General features: G+C 38.4%; 1 protein-coding gene across 17 annotated transcripts in view; it reads left to right on the top strand.

Moving 5' to 3' along the window:
• Positions 1–21070, top strand: part of LOC108387582 (uncharacterized) — a 67451-nt gene extending 46381 nt beyond the window's left edge. For 6 of the 17 annotated variants that reach the window (XM_073225979.1, XM_073225981.1, XM_073225978.1 and 3 more), the window contains 5 exons: positions 8101–8157; positions 9668–9730; positions 10062–10188; positions 10469–10564; positions 19542–21070. In XM_073225979.1, coding sequence (XP_073082080.1) covers positions 8149–8157; positions 9668–9730; positions 10062–10188; positions 10469–10564; positions 19542–20722 — 1476 coding nt within the window. In that variant the 5' untranslated portion in view covers positions 8101–8148 and the 3' untranslated portion in view covers positions 20723–21070. Of the gene's footprint in view, positions 1–8100; positions 8158–9667; positions 9731–10061; positions 10189–10433; positions 10565–19541 lie in introns of those variants that run through there. The other 11 variants (XM_073225989.1, XM_073225984.1, XM_073225985.1 and 8 more) reach the window with 4 other exon arrangements.
• Positions 21071–21838: the final 768 nt, after the last annotated feature.

Here is a 21838-nt window from a genome sequence, read left to right as displayed (position 1 = left end):
ACAAATGAAATTGCTGGACCACAGGATGTGTATCTATCTTCAAATTTCCTTGATAATGCCAAACTGATTTTCAATATGGTTATCCAAGTTAAATTCTTACTAGCTATTTACAAACATACAGATCCCTTATTTTGTCTAATACTTGGCCACTTGGTATTTTAATTCTTGATGGATCTGCTGTATAAAGGTATATCATGTAGTTTTAAATTAGAGAAAGTATAAAAATCAAAGTGTATAACTTAATGAATTTTACAAAATGAGTGTTCTCAGCCAGAGCTCAAATCAGAAAAGGAAATAGGACATTACAGCATTCCAGAAGCCCAACTCTTGTCCTATCCACTCACTGTCCACCTCTTCCAAAGATAGCCGTTATTCTGTTTTCTATAATCATATTAGTTTTACCTGTTCTTGAATCTTACATAAATCACACAATATCTCCTCCTTCATGCTTGACTTCTTTTGCTCAACATTGCATTTCATGTGTAATATGAATGTACTATGTAATAATATTATGTAGTTTGAATTTGCAAGATTCATCCAAGTTGCTTTACATAGCTGTAGGTCATTCATTATCTTGCTGTTTAAAATTCCATTGTGTAAATGTTACACAGTTTATTTTCCATCAAGTATTGATTGATATTTGAGTTTTTTTCCTATTGGGGCTAGTATGAACCAGGCTGCTATGAACGTTCTTCTACATGACTTTTGGTGCACATATGAATGCATTTCTGTTGGGTATATCCGCAGGGTGAAATTTCTGTGCCGTAGATTATGCATACATTCAGCTTTAATGTATACTGACAACTTCCTAAGTTCTATCAGTTTACACTCCTGACTTCATTGTGTGAGAATAGACTTTAGGACAAGGAGCTTTACTAGAGACAAAGAGCAATAGTTGATAATAAAAAGTTAGTTCACCAGTATGGTGTCACAGTCCTAAATGTATTTACTTTCATAAAATGATTTCAAATATATTTGACAGAACTAAAAGTAGTAGACATATCACAATTACAGTGGGATTTTTAGCACTTTTCTCAGTACTGAAAGATCAATTAATGTAAATCCAGTAATGCTCTGTAATATTTGAACAATGTGATTAACAAACTTGACCTAATAGATATATGTAGAACAGTGTTCCCTACAACTACAGTGTATGTTATTTTAAGATTATACATATGGGACACTTACCCAAATTGATTATATGCAGCACTATAAAAGGAATGTGTGATTGTGACAATCTCAGTAAATTTCAAAGAATTGAGATAATACTGTATGTTTTCTGATCACAGCATAATCCAGCCAGAATATAAATAGCAAAAAGATATTTACAAATATCCCAATGGTTGGGATTTAAGCAATGTATAAGTGGTGAATTAAATAAGACATTGCAATACAAATTTTAAATATTTTAAAATTGTATGAATGATAATAAAATGATATGAAAATATAACATCAAAATTGAGCTGTTTGCTATATGCTGGTAAGAAAGAATGTAGAATGTTGAAAAATTAATGATATATGTATTCTTTGAAGTTAAGAAAAAAACATACTAAACTAACCCCAAAGAGAGCAAAAACTAGGAAATAATAAGAGCTCAAATGTAAACATATGTGTTTTGAAATTTAAAGTCTGCAGAACAGAACAAATTAACAAAGCCAAAAATTTATTTCTTAGAAGTAATAAAACTGATAAACCTCTAGCAACACTTAAAGGAAAAAAAGAAGGTAAGATACAAATTACGAAATCAGATATGAGGGGGAAAAAACAACCAAAGACTAGCTTTAAGACTGAATTCTCAATTATTTGTGGCTGCTACCTGAGACTTGTCTCCACAATATAAGATCATTTGAACCTGAGAGCATGATCATTTTGCTGAGTCCCTTTTTACACTTCATTGGACATGTAAATTTCTGTTTTTAATATAGTTTTATTTTTGTGACTCCATTTCTTTATAGGACCTGATGTGTTCTCTTAAGTTTTGCATGGTCTACAGTGTTACTACAACTCGATGTCCTGTCATGAAGATATATTGACCTGGGCTTAGTGGTGGTTTTTAAAAAGCCTAAATCTTCCTAATTAATTTCACAATATAACTATTAGGGGCTTAATCTTGTTCGTAAAAAGTTCATTTTCTAGATGGTAATGGATTGTGTATGCAAAGAGCTCTTATTTGGGCCTTCAGCTTATTTGTTTATTATACCTATTGGATTTTTGTGTGTCCAGTGGTGCAGACTAACTGTGGAATACCCTTTCTATCTTATTAGTGTGTGAGGCCACAGGTGTGGTGGGTCCTTCTTGGTTTTGGTAGTTTTTCCTTTTTCAGACTTCCCTGAGTTTATACTTCTTAGATTGTACAAATGGGAACAAGCACCTTATGCCAGAAATATGGTATATGATTTATACAAGATGAAAACACACATAAAAAACCCACTATGGCCAGTGAAAAAAAAAAAGGACTTTTGTTTACCCTCTTCTTTCATGCACTTCATCTTTTTGTTTTTCTCTCCCATGATATTGTGTACTTAGAGCCCTTTCCAATGTTTTAATTAACTGATGGTTGTCATAGACGCCATCATAGTACAAGGAGGAGTGGCAGGAGATGTATTCACCATATGTTGCATAAATTTCATTACTTGGCCAGTGAGGGCTTCTCTTAGGGGACTCTTAAAAGGAATCCTTTCAGCACAGCTCCTGATGTTTTTAAAAATAACATCACCTTTTAGCAACAGCAGAAGGTTCTAGATCTAGCCAATTTTTTTTTTCTATTCTAAGACACCGAATCAGGTATTATCCAGGAGACCTCTTTTATATTCTCTTCTTTCTTGAGATTGAATCAAAGACTAAATATATATATGTGGTACATGAGAGTGTTTTTTTTTTTTTGGTATCATTAATCTACAATTACAGAAAGAACATTATGTTTACTAGGTTCCCCCCTTCTCCAAGTTACCCCCACATACCCCTTCAGAGTCCCTGTCCTTCTGCTTAGTAAGATGCTGTAAAATCACTACTTGTCTTCTCTGTGTTGCACAGCCCTCCCTGTGCCCCCCACGTACTATACATGCTAATCGTAATGCCCTCTTTCTTTTTCCCCGCCCTTATCCCTCCCTTCCCACCCATCCTCCCCAGTCCCGTTCCCTTTGGTAACTATTAGTCCATTCTTGGGTTCTGTGATTCTGCTACTGTTTTGTTCCTTCAGTTTTCCTTTGTTCTTATACTCCACATATGAGTGAAATCATTTGGTACTTGTCTTTCTCCACCTGGCTTATTTCACTGAGCATAATACCCTCTAGCTCCACCCATGTTGCTGCAAGTGGTAGGATTTGTTTTTTCTTATGGCTGAGTAATATTCCATTGTGTATGTGTACCACATCTCCTTTATCCATTCATCTACTGATGGACATTTAGATTGCTTCCATATCTTGGCTATTGTAAGTAGTGCAGCGATAAACATAGGGGTGCATCTGTCTTTTTCAAACTGGAGTACTGCATTCTTAGGGTAAATTCCTACAAGTGGAATTCCTGGGTCAAATGGTATTTCTATTTTGAGCATTTTGAGGAACCTCCGTACTGCTTTCCACAATGGTTGAACTAATTTACATTCCCACCAGCAGTGTAGGAGGGTTCCCCTTTCTGCACAACCTTGCCAACATTTGTTGTTGTTTGTCTTTTCAATGATGGCAATCCTTACTGGTGTGAGGTGATATCTCATTGTGGTTTTAATTTGCATTTCTCTGACGACAAGCAATGTGGAGCATCTTTTCATGTGTCTGTTGGCCATCTAAATTTCTTCTTTAGAGAACTGTCTATTCAGCTCCTCTGCCCATTTTTTAATTGGATTATTTATTTTTGGTTTGTTGAGGTATGTGAGCTCTTTATATATTTTGGATGTCAACCCTTTATCGGATCTGTCATTTATGAATATATTCTCCCATAGTGTAGGATACCTTTTTGTTCTATTGATGGTGTCCTTTGCTGTACAGAAGCTTTTCAGCTTGATATAGTCCCACTTGTTCATTTTTGCCTTTGTTTCCCTTGCCCGGGGAGATATGTTTATGAAGAAGTCATTCATGTTTATGTCCATGAGAGTTTTGCCTATGTTTTTTTCTAAGAGTTTTATGGTTTCATGACTTACATTCAGGTCTTTGATCCATTTTGAGTTTACTTTTGTGTATGGGGTTAGACAGTGATCCCATTTCATTCGCTCCATGTAGCTGTCCAGTTTTGCCAGCACCATCTGTTGAAGAGACTGTCATTTCCCCATTGTATGTCCATGGCTCCTTTATCAAATATTAATTGACCATATATGTTTGGGTTAATGTTTGGAGTCTCTATTCTGTTCCACTGGTCTGTGGCTCTGTTCTTGTGCCAGTACCAAATTGTCTTGAATACTGTGGCTTTGTAGTAGAGCTTGAAGTTGGGGAGTGAGATTCCCCCCCACTTTATTCTTCCTTCTCAGGATTGTGTTGGCTATTCGGGGTCTTTGATGGTTCCATATGAATTTTTGAACTATTTAATCCAGTTCATTGAAGAATGCTGTTGGTAATTTGATAGGGATTGCATTGAATCTGTATATTGCTTTGGGCAGGATGGCAATTTTGATGATATTAGTTGTTCCTAGCCAGGAGCATGGGATGAGTTTCCATTTGTTAGTGACCTCTTTAATTTCTCTTAAGGGTGTCTTGTAGTTTTCAGGGTATAGGTCTTTCATTTCCTTGGCTAGGTTTATTCCTAGGTATTTTATTCTTTTTGATGCAATTGCGAATGGAATTGTTTTCCTGATTTCTCTTTCTATTAGTTCATTGTTAGTGTATAGGAAAGCTACAGATTTCTGTGTGTTAATTTTGTATCCTGCAAGTTTGCTCAATTCCGATATTCTAGTAGTTTTGCAGTGGAGTCTTTAGGGTTTTTTATGTACAATATCATGTCATCTGCAAAGAGTGACTGTTTGACTTTTTTCTTTACCAATCTGGATTCCTTGTAGTTCTTTGTTTTGTCTGATTGCCGTGGCTAGGACCTCCAGTACTATGTTCAATAACAGTGGGGAGAGTGGGCATCCCTGTCTTGTTCCCCATCTCAGAGGAAAAGCTTTCAGCCTCTCGCTGGAGAACTGGATTCTTAAAAGCTAACTTCATTGAGCATCTTTAATCATGAGGAAAATGTAAACCAAAACCACAATGAGATATTGCTTCATACCTAACAGCACAGCTATGATAAAAAAGACAATAACAAGGGTTGGTGAAGATTTGGAGAAATTGCTGGTGGGATATAAAATGGTGCAGCCACTTCAGAAAATAGTTTGGCAGTTCTTACTGTTAAGACTTACCATATGATCTAACAGTTCCACTCCTAGGTATATACCAAGAGATATACATGCAAACATATATTCACACATAAACTTGTATATAGCTGTTCAAGCAATATTATTCACAATAGCCAAAAAGTGGAAATAACCCAAACTTTCATCTACTGATGGATAGAAAAACAAAAGATGACATATCCATACAATGGAATATTATTTGGCAATAAAAAGGAATGAGTTCTGATACATGCTACAATATAAATATACCTTGAAAATATGTTAAGTGAAAGAATCTAGTCACAAAGGCAATTGTATGATTCCATTTGTATGAAATGTCTAGAATAGGCAAGTCCATAGAGGCAGTGTATGGTTTAGTGTTTGTTTAGGGAAAATGAGGGCCGACTGTTCGTGGGGTTTCTTTTAGGGGAGATGTTCCAAAATTAGATAATGATTTTTAGATATAGTAGAAAACATGGAATTGTGTACTTCAAGTGAGTGACTTATATGGTATGTGAAACATATCTTCATAAAAGCTGTTCAAAAAAAATTAAAGCTAACCTAAAATTACTGGGTGAGAGTCTCGGTAGAAGAGCACTGGCCGTGACTTGACAGTGAGTGAAGCTAGTGAGTGGATACATGACGGGTTTGAGACTATTTAAATTCTACTTCTGTGTGTGTTTGGAAATTTCTGTATTAAAAAGTTAAAAAAAAACTAACTGAATACCTATTGGTGAAATACTAGAAACATTCACAGGAAGAAAATCAGAAAGAAGGTACTATCACCAGTATTTTTTTTTTCTAACCTATTAGAAAAACGGTATTCCATAGGAAAGAACTGGGAAACAATTGCTTTTTTCTTCCCCATAACTTCTGACAAGCTTCTCTGTGGCCAGTTGACTTCCTCCCCAAGGATGAGTTCTTTTTTCCTCTCAATCAGCATATCTGAAGTGAGGTTGTATCTTAATATAGTTTTTTTCTTTCTTAGCGGCTGTGATATGAGTCATAAGAAATATATATTTGGTCATTCATATAATCAAATATTTCCCAGGTATATTTGATCTTCATGCACAGTTCCTGAAAACATTGCAGTCTTAAAGGTGAAATGGGTGTCTTGTCATATTAATGAGAGACTTTTGGACCCCACCTGAGGGCAGGGGCTGGAGGTTGAATCAGCCAGTAGCCAGTAATCTAGTCAATCATGGCTGTGCAGTGAAGCCCTCTCATGGACCCCAGAAGAGCTCACTGCTCTCTCCCCGGGTGGATCCTGCTTCTCTGTGAGCTTTTGCGCTTGGGGAACCAGAATGCTCCCGTGTGCCACCGAGCCAGGCCCCAAGCTCCACGAGGATAGAAGCTCCTTTATTTGGGACCTTGCCCTATTGTAGCTCTTCAACTGGCTGTTAACTTGTATCCTTTACAGTATCCCTTGTTAAACTGGTAAAATTAAGTGTTTTCCTGAGTTCTGTGAGCTGCTCCAGCAAACTAATTGAACCTAAGGGGGAGGTGGTGGGAACCTCCAATCTGTAGCCAGTAGGTCAGAAGAACAGGGAACTGCCCGGGGCTTGCAACTGGTGTCTGGAGTGGCAGGCAGAGGGTGGTCATGTAGGATGGAGCCTTTAACCTGGGGAATCTGGTGCTGTCTCCAGGTAGATTGGCATCAGAATTGAGCTGAGTTCTCAGACACCCCTACTGGTGTTTGAGAATTGCTTGGTGTTATCTGTGGGAATATTCCCCTCCCACAAATGTACACAGATTGGAATTGGGTCTGGGAACTGAACCTGAAGTTATATTACTATTACTGCTGTGTATAATCCTGTTATGGTCATATATATATGTAGGAAAAGACAACACAGCAGTGGCATATAAAATAGTGCAGTTTATGTCCTGTGAAATATTATTCTTGCATGCCTGGTACAGCTAGGTAGCCAGCCTTAGAGGGAAAAGTTAAGTAGGATTCCAAACTCATAATTATACTAAAATGAAATTATAATTGATAATCTTATCCCACAGTCTTTTACCAAGTAATCTTATACCAAAATGGAATAACTGACTAAAGATTTTTAAGTGTAGCAAATTAAAGTACTGGCAAATAGAAATTTATATAAATATGCATAGGTAAAAAAGATCTTACCCAAAAAAAGTTATAAAAGTTGATGTGCTGATTATTTTGCATGGTATAAAATGTAAGCAGAGTTAATTTTTTTTTTCTTTATTTTACAAAACAGGTAGAGGGTAGGAATGAGGAGCACCTCTGTGTGTGGCCGGGGTAGGGTAGGAATAAGGTTGGGAGTAGAAGTTGACTGTTTTGGACTTGGGAAGCAAAGACGACTTGATTAAGGAAGTCTTTAGACCTTCTTGATCAGGATGTACTGTGTTCCTAGCCGAAGGACACCATCTGGGTGAATGTGGCCTGGGCATGAGGTTGCAGAGGAGGGATCCACTCAGGGCAGGTCATAGCAGCGCTCGCTGTCTTGAGTTCAGATCATCTTTAGTAAAGTGGGGCAAAGTGGGGCCTGAATCCCTTGGCTGAGGCAGGAACCTGGATTGCTTGGGTGAAGGAGAGTCAATCTGAGTCTGTTTTCCTTTGGATGTACTAGCCAGGATACACCTCGCTGCAGCTAAAGCCTGCAGTTTCTGGGGCTGAAGTAGGATTTATTCCCTTCTCCCACTAGCCAGAGTTACCAGGCCCAGGGAGGTGAAGGTAGTGCACCTGGTCAGTCAGAATGGTAAAGCCAGTGTGATTTCCAGAGCATTCCCATGCTTCCTCCTTCCTGTCTTCTCAGAACACTATCCTTTTTCAGGAAAACAGCCCCAAAGAGGACTGACCCTCTCCTGCAATACTGACAGCCATGGCCCAGGTGAGTTGATGCTTTTTCTTACCTTCCTGACATCAGTTCTTAAAAAAACAAATAACAGAAATTTAAAAGGATGTGAGCATTTGCTCTCCTTCTCCTGATATTCCTGGTTTATCAGGGTTCCCCTTAAGGATCCTGGTCCCCATTTCCTCATTCTAATCAGATAATCCCATCCCATTCCCAAGTACCCCTCTTTTGGCCCAGCATTAATGTTTTCCTTCAGTAAAGAATTGAGCCTCTCTTTCTTCAGCCCTTTTCCAGGGACTGTGATGGAGAGGATATGGGCTCTTGGGAAGATTTGTAGAATGACCTTGTCCTGTCTAGACAATGATTTGGTGAAGTGGAGGTATGAGTTGCTTAGCTGGGAACACACACAGAAAAGCCAGGATTATCTCCACAGATCAGTAATCACCAGTAAGAGAGGATCGGAGGTGGTGTTGGTAGCTCCAAATGTTAAGACTGTTGCAAGGTCACCCGGTTTATGAGGCTCAGAGGATTGTGAGATCTAGACAGATCGCTGTGACTCTGTTAGGGCACCTGCACGTGAAGTCTAGTCTGAGACAGAACAGGAAGTGTGGGGCATGAGGTATTTCTGTATGAATCACCAGTTTTCTTTATCTCAGAAATAAGGATAAGAATGATGGATGCTTACAGTGAGTTCAGCCAACTCATGAATTGTAGAGATCATGCTATCTGCTCTTGGAAGAATCTTTTAAATATTGTCTGGTAATATCTATAATGTAGAAAATTCTGACATCAGGAAAAGTATTATTGAAGAATTTGTATTAATAGGAAATTATTCTTGTAACAGAGTGAACTAGAGTTTATGAGAAACTTCAGCTATATGCTGTTTCAGAGATATTGCTGTTTTAAAATGTATTTGTCAAATTTTATATTGTAAAAATTCAGGTAGTATTACCAGTAGGGACCTGAGCCACCACCTCATGCTACTCATGTCTTAGCTAAGTCAATGGAATTTATCATATTTTAAATTAATATTCCTAATTCACTATTTTTTATTAAGCTGTCTTTAGACATTTTCTAGTTATTTCTTTACAAGATATGTATAGATTTGATTTGCTGTATCACAGTTTTGTTTAAATCAGTGCTATACACGTGATTGGGACCTTGTAAATATTCTGTTGAAAGTATTCACTACCATCCCTCCTTAAAAAAACTTTTTCATAATAAATTTCAGATACAGGAAAGTAGAGTTGTATTAAGAACTACCATATACTTACTGTTAGCATCAATAATTATCAGCTCAGTCTTGTTTACATACTAATACCTGTTTCTTCCATGCATAGTCCCCTATTCTCCCCAAACAGCATTATTTTGAAGCAAATGCAAATTGGCATGTATCTCTTAAAGAAAGACAAGGATTATTTTTTAAAAACAACCATGATGTCATTATTGCATCTAAAAGTTAAAAATAGTTTGTTAATGTCATCAATACCCAATGTTTAAATTTCCATAATTGTCTGGTTTTTTACAAATCATTTATTTGAATTAGAATCCAAATAAGAACTATGGTCTGCAACTGGTTGACATGTCGCCTGAGTCTCCTACTTTGCAGGTGCACCTTCCATCTCTTTTCTTTCTGTGCAGGTTTTTTGTTAGAAAAGGAAAAAACTGGTTTATCGTCCATTGTTTGAAATTTGCTAGTTGCATCTCTGTGTATCATTTAAGTGTTGCCTGAAAATAGTTAAGTCCACAGGCTTGTTCAAATTCAGTTGGGATTTTTTAATATAAAGTGAACTGCTTTGAGTACTCTTGCATCTGTTTTGAGATCCAGAGATCTCATTAACACCAGTATGATTGCTCATTTGTTTTACCCTGCAGTACAATCACAGTAGTTTCTGAAGTATTTCTTTTGTTACACCAGTAACACACGTTTACTGTTTCAGGGATCAGTGGTGTTCAGTGATGTGTCCGTAGACTTCTCTCAGGAGGAGTGGGAGGGCCTGGACCCTGCTCACAGGGACTTGTACAGGGATGTGATGCTGGAGAACTACAGCAACCTGGTGTCTGTGGGTAAGGGCATCTGTGCCGATACTTTAGATTTCTGTGCAGTATCTGTTTCTTTCACTGCGAATTTCTCAGCTGAATTTCTGCTCCCTATTCCCAAATGGTTTGAACTGAAATGAAGAGAGGGAAATGGGCTGCTTCAATTGGCTGTGGAGGAAGATTCATCTTCTTTCTTTGACTGGTCCTGTAGTGGGGTCTCTTCTGTGGTCATCAAGGACTGAGTCTTATTTCTGATCTGATTTTCCCAACAGCATAACCATGTTCCGTATTTTCTTCTTGTGAGCAGGGCTTAACATTCCTAAGCCTCAAGTTATCTCCTTATTGGAACAAGGGAAAGAGCCCTGGGTCGTTGGCAGAGAGCTGATGAGAGGATTGTGTTCAGGTGAGTGAGAAATAATTGGACAGAAGGAAGCAAAGCATTGCAGATAATAACTCTTCTGGTCAGTAGAGAAACAGCACCTTTGAGATGTTATCATGGAAGTTCCCAAGAAAACCCAAGGCCTTTGGGAAAAACTAAGTCCTTTACATGAGTTTACAAATGACCGTTTTCATTCCTTCCCTTACTTCCTACTCTTTTCTTAATTTCAAATAGAAGGTGCCCTCCAAAGAAATCTTCCCTCCAAAGAACACTCTTTTGCCCATATTTTGGATTGAATTCCTTTTTAGCTTTTCTCCCTCTTAGATTCACTGAATTGTTTTCTGTTAACACCCCCAAAATAATATACTTGGTGTGTGTTTCTGTGTGCGCACAGGCACACATCTGTATCTACACTGCCTCCCCTTTAAGTAGTGGTCTTCATTATAGCTACCTACCAGTGACTTTTTTGTCAGTTTGTCATGCATTTTTCCTTTATCCAGCATTTTTTATTTCCTGATTTGTGCAGAGGCCTAGTCAGCCAGGTGCTGCAGTTTGATAATTATGTCAGCTACCAAGAACTCAAGAGTCAAAAAGTGGTGCTAAAATATATCCATAAATAACATCCACAAAGTAGAATCTAGTAAAAGAGAGAATCAGACAGGGAGCTTCACAGAAGTGGCATTAATCCATACTGAAATAGTAGATGGAGCCTTGCAAGGGATTGCAGTCACCATCTGCAGAGACAATGTTGGGAAAAACAGAAAGGTCTTTCCCTCTGTAGGAAAGGGAGAGGTGGCAGAGGAGAGATTTGGGATAAAGGAGGGGAGCCAGAGGAGCACTATACTAAGCACTGGTCCAAGTGCCAGAATTATAGTATTGAAGAAAACAATCAAAATTCTGTTCTTCTGGAGTTTATATTCTAGAGGGTGAGAGAGAAAAAAGTAGATATAATGTATAATGTCAGGTGGTGGTATTATGAAGGGAAGTTCTGGAAGGCCTCTGTGTTGAGGTGATATTTTAGTCAAGACCTGAAGAAAGTGAAGGAACGAGTAAAGATTTAGGCAAAAGGAACAGGAAGAACAAAGTCCTTGAGTTAGAAGCTTCTTGGCTCCTGCCATTGTGGCCGGAGCAGAATGAGCAAAGAGGGAATTGTGTGGAAGGAGATCAGCAAAGTAGCAGGATGTAAGTGTGTTGGCGAGGTGGAGGTGGGAGGGACGGTGGACTGCAGATGACCTACGGTCTTGTGGGCCTTGGTATGGACTTTGAATTCTATTCTGAATGAGATGTAAAACCATTCTATTCTGAATGAGATGATTTGAGCAAAGGACACGTTTAAAGGATCACTGTAACTCAGAGGTTGCTAATTTGGGGTTCCTTTGAATAGAATTTTGGGAGTCTGAATTTGGATGAAAAGAAAAAATACACTTTTATACATAGTAACCTCTAACTGAAATTTAGCATTTCTTCCTAGTATGGTACATGCAACAAACCATAGCAGTGTTAGTAGTTCCTGTGATTTTGACATGAATAGAAATGATGGATATTTTCTTTTTCTTTTTTGAAGGTATCATTGATATATACTCTTATGAAGGTCTCACATGAAAAACATTGTCGTTGCCGTCTGTGTACCATGCATCTTTGTGTATAGGGGCTCTTCCCTCCTGATAGGGACTCTAGAAAAAACAACATTGTCATTACAACGTTCACCCATATTATCAACTCCCCCCACACACCCCATTGCAGTCACTGTCCATCAGTGCAGTAAGATGCCACAGTGTCACTACTTGTCTTCTCTGTGTTACACTGTCTTCCTGGTGACCCCCCAACACCATGTATGCCAATTATAATGCCCCTCAGTTCCCTTTTCCCTCCATCCCCACCTGCCCTCCCCAACCCTACTGCTTTGGTAACTGCTAGTCCCTTCCTGGAGTCTCCATGTCTGCTGCTGTTTTGTTACTTCAGTTTTACTTTGTTGCTATACTCCACAAATGAGGGGACTCACTTTAGTTTTTTTCTTCTCTTTTTCCACCTGGCTAATTTCAGTGAGCATAATACCCTTTAGCTCCATCCATGTTGTTGCAAATGGTAGGATTTGTTTTCTTCTTATGGCTGAATAATATTCCATTGTGTAAATGTACCACATCTTCTTTATGCATTCATCTACTGATGGACACTTAGGTTGCTTCCATATTTTGGCTATTGTAAATTGTGCTGCGGTAAACGTAGGGGTGCATATATCTTTTTAAATCTGAAAACTTGTTTTCTTTGGGTAAATTCCTAGGAGTGAAATTCCTGGGTCAAATGGTATTTCTATTTCTAGTTTTTTGAGGAACCTCCATATTGTTTTCCACAATGGTTGAACTAATTTACATTCCCACTAGCAGTGTAGGAGGGTTCCCCTTTCTCTGCATCTTCGCCAGCATTTGTTCATCCTTGTCTTTTGGATGTTGGCCATCCTAACTGGTGCGAGATGATATTTAATTGTGGTTTTAATGCATGTCCCTGATAATTAGCGATGTGGAGCATCTTTTCATGTGCCTATTGGCCCTCTCAGTTTCTTAGTTGGAGAAATGTCTGCTCATATCCTCTGCCCATTTCTTAAACAGGTTATTTGCTTTATGGGTGTTGAGATATGTGACTTCTTTATGTATTTTGGATGTTAACCCCTTGTCAGATATGTCATTTATGAATATATCCACCCATACTGTAGGATGCCTTTTTGTTCTGCTTATGATGTGCTTGGCTGTACAGAAGCTTTTTAGTTTGATTTAGTCCCATTTGTTCATTTTTGCTTTTGTTTCCCTTGCCCGAGGAGATGTGTTCAGGAAAAGGTTGCTCATGTTTATATTTAAGACATTTTTGCTTATGTTTTCTTCTAAGAGTTTTATGGTTTCATGACTTACATTCAAGGCTTTGATCCAGTCCAAGTTTACGTTAGTGTATGGAGTTAGACAGTAATCCAGTTTCATTCTCTTGCATATAGCTGTGCAGTTTTGCCAACACCAGCTATTGAAGAGGCTGTCATTTTCTCATTGTATTTCCATGGCTCCTTTATCGTATATTAATTGACCATATATGCTTGGGTTTATATCTGGGCTCTCTATTCTGTTCCACTGGTCAATGGGTATGTTCTTATACCAGTACCAAATTGTCTTGATTACTGTGGCTTTGTAGTAGAGCTTGAAGTTGGGGAGCATAATCCCCCGCTTTATTCTTCCTTCTCAGGATTGCATTGGCTATTCAGGGTCTTTTGTGGTTTCATATGAATTTAGAACTATTTGCTCTAGTTCGTTGAAAAATGCTGTTGGTATTTTGATAGGGATTGCATTGCATCTATAGATTGCTTTAGGCAGAATGGCCATTTTGATAATATTCATTCTTCCTACCCGTGAGCACAGGATGTATTTTCATTTATTGTTGTCTTTAATTTCTCTCATGAGTGTCTTGTAGTTTCAGGGTATAGGTCTTTCACTGCCTTGGTTAGGTTTATTCCTAGGTGTTTTTTTTTTTTTTTGATGCAATTGTGAATGGAATTGTTTTCCTGATTTCTCTTTCTGCTAGTTCATTTTTAGTGTATAGGAATGCAACAGACTTCTGTGTATTGATTTTGTATCCAGCAACTTTGCTGAATTCAGTTATTCTAGTAGTTTTGTAGTGCATTTTTTAGGTTTTTGTATGTACAATATGTCCTCTGCAAAGAGTGAAAGTTTAACTTCTTCCTTACCAATCTGGATGTCTTTTATTACTTTGTGTTGTCTGATTGCCATGGCTAGAACCTGCAGTACTATGTTGAATAAAAGTGGGAAGAGTGGGCATCCTTGTCTTGTTCCTGATCTTAAAGGAAAAGATTTCGGCTCCTCACTGTTAAGTATAATGTAGTCTGTGTGTTTGTCTTACATGGTTTTATTATGTTGAGGTACTTGTCCTCTATACCCATTTTGTTGAGAGTTTTTATCATGAATGGATGTTTAATTCTGTCAAGTGCTTTTACAGCATCTATGGAGATGATCATGTGAATTTTGTCCTTTTTGTTGATGTGGTGTATGATACTGATAGATTTTCAAATACTGTACCATCCTTGCATCCCTGGAATAAATCCTACTTGATCATGATGGATGATGTTTTTGACATATTTTTGAGTTGTTTTCATTTGTCTCCATATATTGCTTGATCGCTCTTTTAATTTGGTTATTGATCTATTGATTATTTAGGAGCATGTTGTTAAGCCTCCATGTGTTTGCGGGCTTTTCTGTTTTCTTGTTTCATACCTTTGTGATCTGAGAAGCTGGTTGGTACAATTTCAATCCTTCTGGATCTACTGAGGCTCTTTTTGTGGTATAGCATATGATCTGTTCTTGAAAATGTTCCATGTGCACTTAAGAAGAATGTGTATCCTGCTGCTTTTGGGTGGTGTATACTGTAGATGTCTGTAGGTCCATCTGTTCTACTGTGTTGTTCAGTGCTTCAGTCTCCTCAAATGAATGCATTGCATTCTGTTTCCCCCTTTAATAGTGTTAGTATTTGTTTCACATATAGGTGCTCCTGTGTTGGGTGCATCGATACTTATAATGGTTATATCGTCTTGTTGGACTGATCCCTTTATCATTATATAATGGCCTTCTTTGTCCATTGTTACTTTCTTTGTTTTGCAGTGTATTTTATCTGATACAAGTACTGCAACACCTTTTTCTCCCTATTGTTTTCTCCCTATTGAAATATCTTTTTCAATCCGTTCACTTTTAGTCTGTGTGTTTCTATGGGTTTGAATGGAGTCTCTTGTAGGCAGTGTATAGATGGGTCTTGTTTTTTTTATCCATTCAGTAACTCTATGTCTTTGTTGGTATATTCAGTCCATTTACATTTAGGGTGATTATCAATAGATATGTACTTATGGACATTGCAGGCTTTAGATATGTGGTAAGCAAAGGTTCAAGGGTAGCTTCTTTATACTATCTAAGACTCTAACTTAACTCACTTAGTATGGTCTTAAAAACACAATGCGAAGGTTCCTTTTTTTTTCTTTTTTCGTCCCTTCTTTCTCTTCCTCCTCCATTCTTTATATTAGTATCATATTCTGTACTCTCTCTGACTTTGGGGGTAGTTGATTTAATTTTGCATTTGCTTAGTAATTAACTGTTCTACTTTCTTTACTGTGGTTTTATTTTCTTTGGTGACAGCTGTTTACCCTTAGGACCACTTCCATCTATAGCAGTCCCTCCAAAATACACTGTAGAGATGGTTTGTGGGAGGTAAATTCTCTCAGCTTTTGTTTTTCTGGAAATTCTTTAATCCCTGCTTCAGATGTAAATTATAATGTTGTTGGGTAGAGTATTCTTGGTTCGAGGCCCTTCTGTTTCATTGTATTAAATACATCATGCCACTGCCTTCTGGCCTGTAAGGTTTCTGCTGAGAAATCTAATGATAGCCTGATGGGTTTTCCTTTGTATGTTATCTTTTTTCTCTCTGGCTGCTTTTAATACTCTGTCCTTATCCTTGATCTTTGCCATTTTAATTACTATATGTCTTGTTGTTGTCTTCCTTGGTTCCTTTGTGTTGGGGGATCTGTGCACCTCCATGGCCTGAGAAACTATCTCCTTCCCCAGATTGGGGGAATTTTCAGCAGTTAGCTCCTGAAAGACACTTGCTATCCCTTTCTCTCTCTCTTCTTCTTCTGGTTCCCCTATAATATGAATATTGTTTGTATTGGATTGGTCACACAGTTCTCTTAATATTTTTTTATTCCTAGACATCCTTTTTTCTCTCTGTGCCTCACTTTCTTTGTATTCCTATTCTCTAATTTTTATTTCATTTACTGTCTCCTCTACTTCATCTAATTGTTTTTAAATCACTCCATTGTACATTTCATTTTGGATACTTTTGTATTTTTGAAAGTTTCTCTCTCTTTCTTTAATTCCTCCCTGAGGTCTTAAATATTTTTCTGTAGGTCCGTGAGCATGTTTATTTTTATTTTGAAATCTTTTTCTGGAAGATTGGTGAGTTCAGTTTCACTTAGCCCTGTTTCTGTTGTTTGTGGGATTTTGGTTTGTACCAGGGTCTTTTGAAGTTTCATATTTATAATGACAACTTTGTGTAGGTGGCAACCTCTAATGCCCAGAAGATTACTGCTCAGTCCCTGGAGCGGTGTCAGGGGTCCCAGGCTAGCAGCGCTGGTGCCTGCCAGGAGGAGAGGGCTCTGTCCTGATTCCCAGCTTCAGTGCCTGCCTTCAGTGCCAGCGTCAGTGGGCCGAGCACACTGGGAAGATCCTCTAGGCTACACCCATGTAGCTGACATAGGTGGGCCCACCCTCTGGCTGGCCTGGAGCAGTGGTGGGGGCAGCAGATTTGTGAGCCTGTGCCAGCTGGGAGGAAGGAGCAGCAGGCTGCATATGGCAGTGGGAGGCCTCGTAGCTGCATTATCAGGCAGGTATATGGAGTTCCTGAAGCTCTTGAAAGTTTCCAACCTACTGGGCTGAGTGTGCCGGGACAGTTTTGTCCACCTGTCCTTTCTCCTGAGCAGCACGCTCTGGGCAATCTTTGCCCCTTTAGCAGCCCTCTCATTTTTGGGAAGTTTCTCAGAGTGTCCATCTTTCTTTTGATCCAGAGCCTCCTGTTGTGGGTACCTGTTCTCCACAAGCGGCTGAAATCTCAGTCTCTCCAAGTATTCCACCGGTCTTAGCTTTTCAACCCCACTAATCTCCAGAGCACCATGTAATGTAGGTTCATGCTCCCAGAGCAGATACCCAGGGTTGCGTTCTCAGCAGTCCTAGGCTTCCACCCCCTCTCCACCCCATTTCTCTTCTTCCTGCTGGTGAGCTGGGTTGGGAGGACTTGGGTCCTGCCAGATCACAGCTTTGTACTTTACCTTTTTCCATGAGGTCTGCTCTTTTTCCCCAGGTATAGGCAGTCTGTTGCAGTCTTCTTTCCTCTTCCTCTTTCAGGATTAGTTGTATTTGCTATATTTTCATATTATATGTAGTTTTTGGAGGAAATTTCTGTCTCACCTGTCATGTCACCATCTTTAAGCCTTTCGAATCACAGATATTTTCATATCGTATTATAGATATTGTAGACATACTGAAATATCATTGATGTTTTTCACTATTTGAGAATTACTATTGCACTAGGCTCACTGGTAGGTCTTACTATTTGATGTGTTTGTAAAGAAGAAAACTCCAAGCAGAGAGAGACCTCCTGTGAAGGTTCTTCTCAGAGAAGGAAGGTTGGTATATTTTAAGAACTGAAAGAAAGCCAGTGTTGCTGGGCCAATGAGCAAGCAGGCGTGGAGTGTCATGGTGGGAGAGATAGGTAGGAATCACATCATTCAGCCTTTGCTGGTGATTATAAGGAGTTTGTACTTATAGTAGTGGAAGGCGAGGCCAAATGTCTTTTTGCTTCCTGAATAGATTATATAGTAGGAGAACTGAATGGAGACACTGGGTCAGGAGGCTACTTCAGTGGTCTGATTAAGAGATGATTCTGGTTTGCAAGAGGGCATTGGCAGTGGAGAATGAAGAGGACAGTTTTAGTAGTTGCTTAAGAGCTTAAGTAGATGAAAATTGCTGAAAGATCATATAGGGATGAGAGAAAAAGGATTATTCTGGAAAGAATCCCGTTTCTGGCTTGAGATGTTCCAATATGCTCCATTTTGGTATCTTCAAACCATTTAATGTGCCTAAGACCCCCGTTCTTGGTAAGAAATGCCTTCACAATAATAGGTATCAGATACTGAACGTTTTACTCAAAGACATTTACATGTTCTTCTTTACCCTCCAGTAATCATGAGTTAAGGATGATCTCCCTTTTACAGATGAAGAAATTGGGGCTTAAAAAGGTCAAGTAATTGCCTGGGAACATGCAGTGAAAGACTGTCAGAGTTGTCACTCACTGCTCATCAGTGTGCTTCTGGTTCCTGTCATCTTTCCGTGGCAGTATTCTGCACTGTTTCTGTCTGTCTGCCTTAAACTTTAGCTGCCTGCTCTTTCAGTCACTACAGTGGTACATGAACAAGTCTCTCTCTGTCTTCTCCCAAGATCAGCATCACAGAATTCCAAGGCAAACGTTATTTTCACTGAATCCTCAGCACATAACATTTTCTGGGCGTTCCCTGTGTGCCACTCACATCAGATGTGTTAATACCGTAGATTTAGCTCAGGCTCTTCCCCCATGTGGCTGGTCCTCTGTAATCTTTCATCCAATATGTTCTTCCCCGTCTGGTTGGTCCTCTGTAATCTCTTTAATCCAGTATATCCTTTATTATGGAGCCTGTTCTGTTTCTTCCCCAACTGGTATGCTGAAATTCTGACACTAACTCCCCAAAGTTCACATAGACCTCACAGGGTAACAGCACGTCCTGCATAAGGCTGCTTCCGCCTCAGCTGTCAGCTGCAAGTCTCAGGGGATACTCAGACCACTCCTGCTTCTAACCAACTGGCTATAAATCCAGGAACTTCCATGGTCCCTGCAGTTTCAATAATTTGCTATAATTATTCAGAGAATGCAGGAAATTTGTATAGTTAAAATTGTGGTTTCACTATGGAGGGTACATATTAGGGCAAGGTCTGATAGGCTTTCTGATGCACGGGTTCCACATCCTCTCCTTGTGGGGTCAGAGTGTATCATTCTCACAGCGTGTCAGTATCTTTACCAAGCAGAAAGCTCCACTGAGCTTTGGTGTCCAGCGTTTAATTACACTGACATGACTGATTAAGTTACTGACCAGTCTCTGGCCCTTCCATATTCCGTGGAGGTGACATAGCTGAAGGTCTCAACCCTGTAATCCCATGCTTGGGTTTTCTGGTGACCGTTCCCCAACTAGAAGCTATTTGGGACCCAGCATGAGTCACCTCATTAGCATAACAAAAACACTTCAGTTATCACTGAGGGAATTCCAACGGTTTTTGACACTCTGTGCTAGGAACTAGGCAGAAAGACCAAATTTATCCTTTATCATACCACAGTTCCCAAGAATATTTATTTTATTTTCCATTTCATTTCCTTTCAGATCTGGAATCAGTGTATGAAACCAAGGTATTATCTCTAAAGAAGAAAGTTAATGGAAGAGAATCATACCAGAGGGAGTTAATGGGACTTACAAAGCATGGTCTTGAGTACTCCAACTTTAGAGATGTGTTGGAATCCAGAAGCCACTTTGAAAGAAAACTGGGGTATCAAAATGGGCATATCATCCAAGAAGTACTCACTCATGAAATACCCACATTTATTCAACAGACATTCCTTACACCTCATCAGATAACTGTAAATGAAGAAAAACCCTATGAATGCAAGAAATGTGGAAAGGTCTTTAGTCAGAATTCACAATTTATTCAACATCAGAGAATTCATATTGGTGAAAAATCTTATGAATATAAGGAGTGTGGGAAATTTTTTAGTGGTGGCTCACGTGTTACTCGACGTCTGGTGAATAAGCCCTTTGAATGTAAGGATTGTGGAAAGGCCTTCAGTTATAACTCACACCTTTCTCAACATCAGAGAATGCATACTGGTAAGAAACCCTATGAATGTAAGGAATGTGGGAAGGCCTTTAGGTACTACTCAAATCTTATGGACCATCAGAGAATTCACTCTGGTGAAAAACCCTATGAATGTAAAGTGTGTGGGAAAGCCTTTACTAAGAGCTCACAACATTTCCTACATGTGCGAGTTCATACAGGTGAAAAGCCATATGAATGTAAGGAATGTGGCAGAGCTTTTACTGAGAGCTCAAAGCTTGTTCAGCATCAGAGAATTCATACTGGTGAGAAACCCTATGTGTGCAAGGAATGTGGCAAAGCCTTTAGTTATGCCTCAGCACTTACTAATCATCAGAGGATTCATACTGGGGAGAAACCCTATGATTGTAAGGAATGTGGGAAGGCTTTTACTCAGAGTTCACAACTTCTTCATCATCAGAGAATTCATGCTGGTGAGAAACCCTTTGAATGTCTTCAATGTGGGAAGGCCTTCACTCAGAACTCCCAACTTCTTCAACATCAGAGAATTCATACAGACGAAAAACCATATGAATGTAGTGAATGTGGAAAGGCCTTTAATAAATGCTCAAACCTTACTCGACATCTGCGAATTCATACTGGTGAAAAGCTCTATAACTGTAAAGAATGTGGAAAGGCATTTAGTAGTGGTTCGAATCTCATTCGTCACCAGGGAATTCATACTGATGAATAATAAAGTTTAAAGCGCTTGTCATCTTTCTAATATTTTAAACAACAGCAACAAAAATTCATGTTACCTTCTTTCACTATTTTTTGCTTACAGATATAAATTGACATTTGCCTGTTTGGCCCACTACCAAACCTTGTACTAATGGCAGTTGTTGAAATAACAACTATCTTCTCTGTTATTTTGGTCTATCTTCTTGGTGATATGTTATATTCTTGTTTATATATTTGCTTGTGTTTCGGGGCTGTCTTTTCTTTGATCTTTATATTTGTGCTTACACCAACTTCACTCTGTGTAAATTGTGTGACCTTGTATTTTTTAAATCTTTGTAGAAATTATAACTTTGTTTTTGAAGTTAGTGTTAATCTTTTGTTTCATTTTGCAAACATAAAACAGAAAATCAGAAAACCAAAAACCAAAAATCCAATGTTAGTTGTAATCATATCAGTTATAGATGACTACTCTCAGTTGGTAGAGCAAATCCTGCCAGTTCTTTTATTTTTAAAGGAAGTATAATCATGGAATGCATGTTGTACCTTCTCCTGCTTTTATCACACCAAAGAATATGATTGCCTTTTCAGTAAATGGTTATTTTCTAATGACTGTAATGACTTTTAAAAAATGATTTCATTATTCATGTTATGGTTGCACCTAAATGTTTGTAGATATAAAATGTGCCCTGAGTAGTATGTCCCAAAATTTATTTTTGGATGCTTGCTTTTATCTCTTAAAACATCTATTTTAATTACTGAAATTATCCACATTTCCTACTTGTAAACTGTTCCTTTTAATACTAAGCTCATCTTATACAATGGTAATTAACCACTGTTAATCAAAGTATTTTTTATCCTTTCAGATTTTTTTTTTTACTTTTTACTTAGAGCTATAGTGGCATTTTATTTCTTATGTATTAGTAAATGTATTCATGCAGTATGGATTTTTTTGTGAGGATTCAATTAATAAATATAAAGTGCTTAGAACTATTACTGTCACATAGTAAATGTTTAGGAAAAGTTATACCCTACTATCATTGATACCAATGAAATATCCTCATTATTTATGGGAAGGATTTTAAACATGTTGTTTACCTTTGAATCAAAGAATTTATAATGTAAAGAGAAA

This window comes from Manis javanica, chromosome 17, assembly GCF_040802235.1.
Source record: "Manis javanica isolate MJ-LG chromosome 17, MJ_LKY, whole genome shotgun sequence".
Taxonomy (NCBI): Eukaryota; Metazoa; Chordata; class Mammalia; order Pholidota; family Manidae; genus Manis; species Manis javanica.
This window is presented reverse-complemented; position numbering and strand designations above follow the sequence as displayed.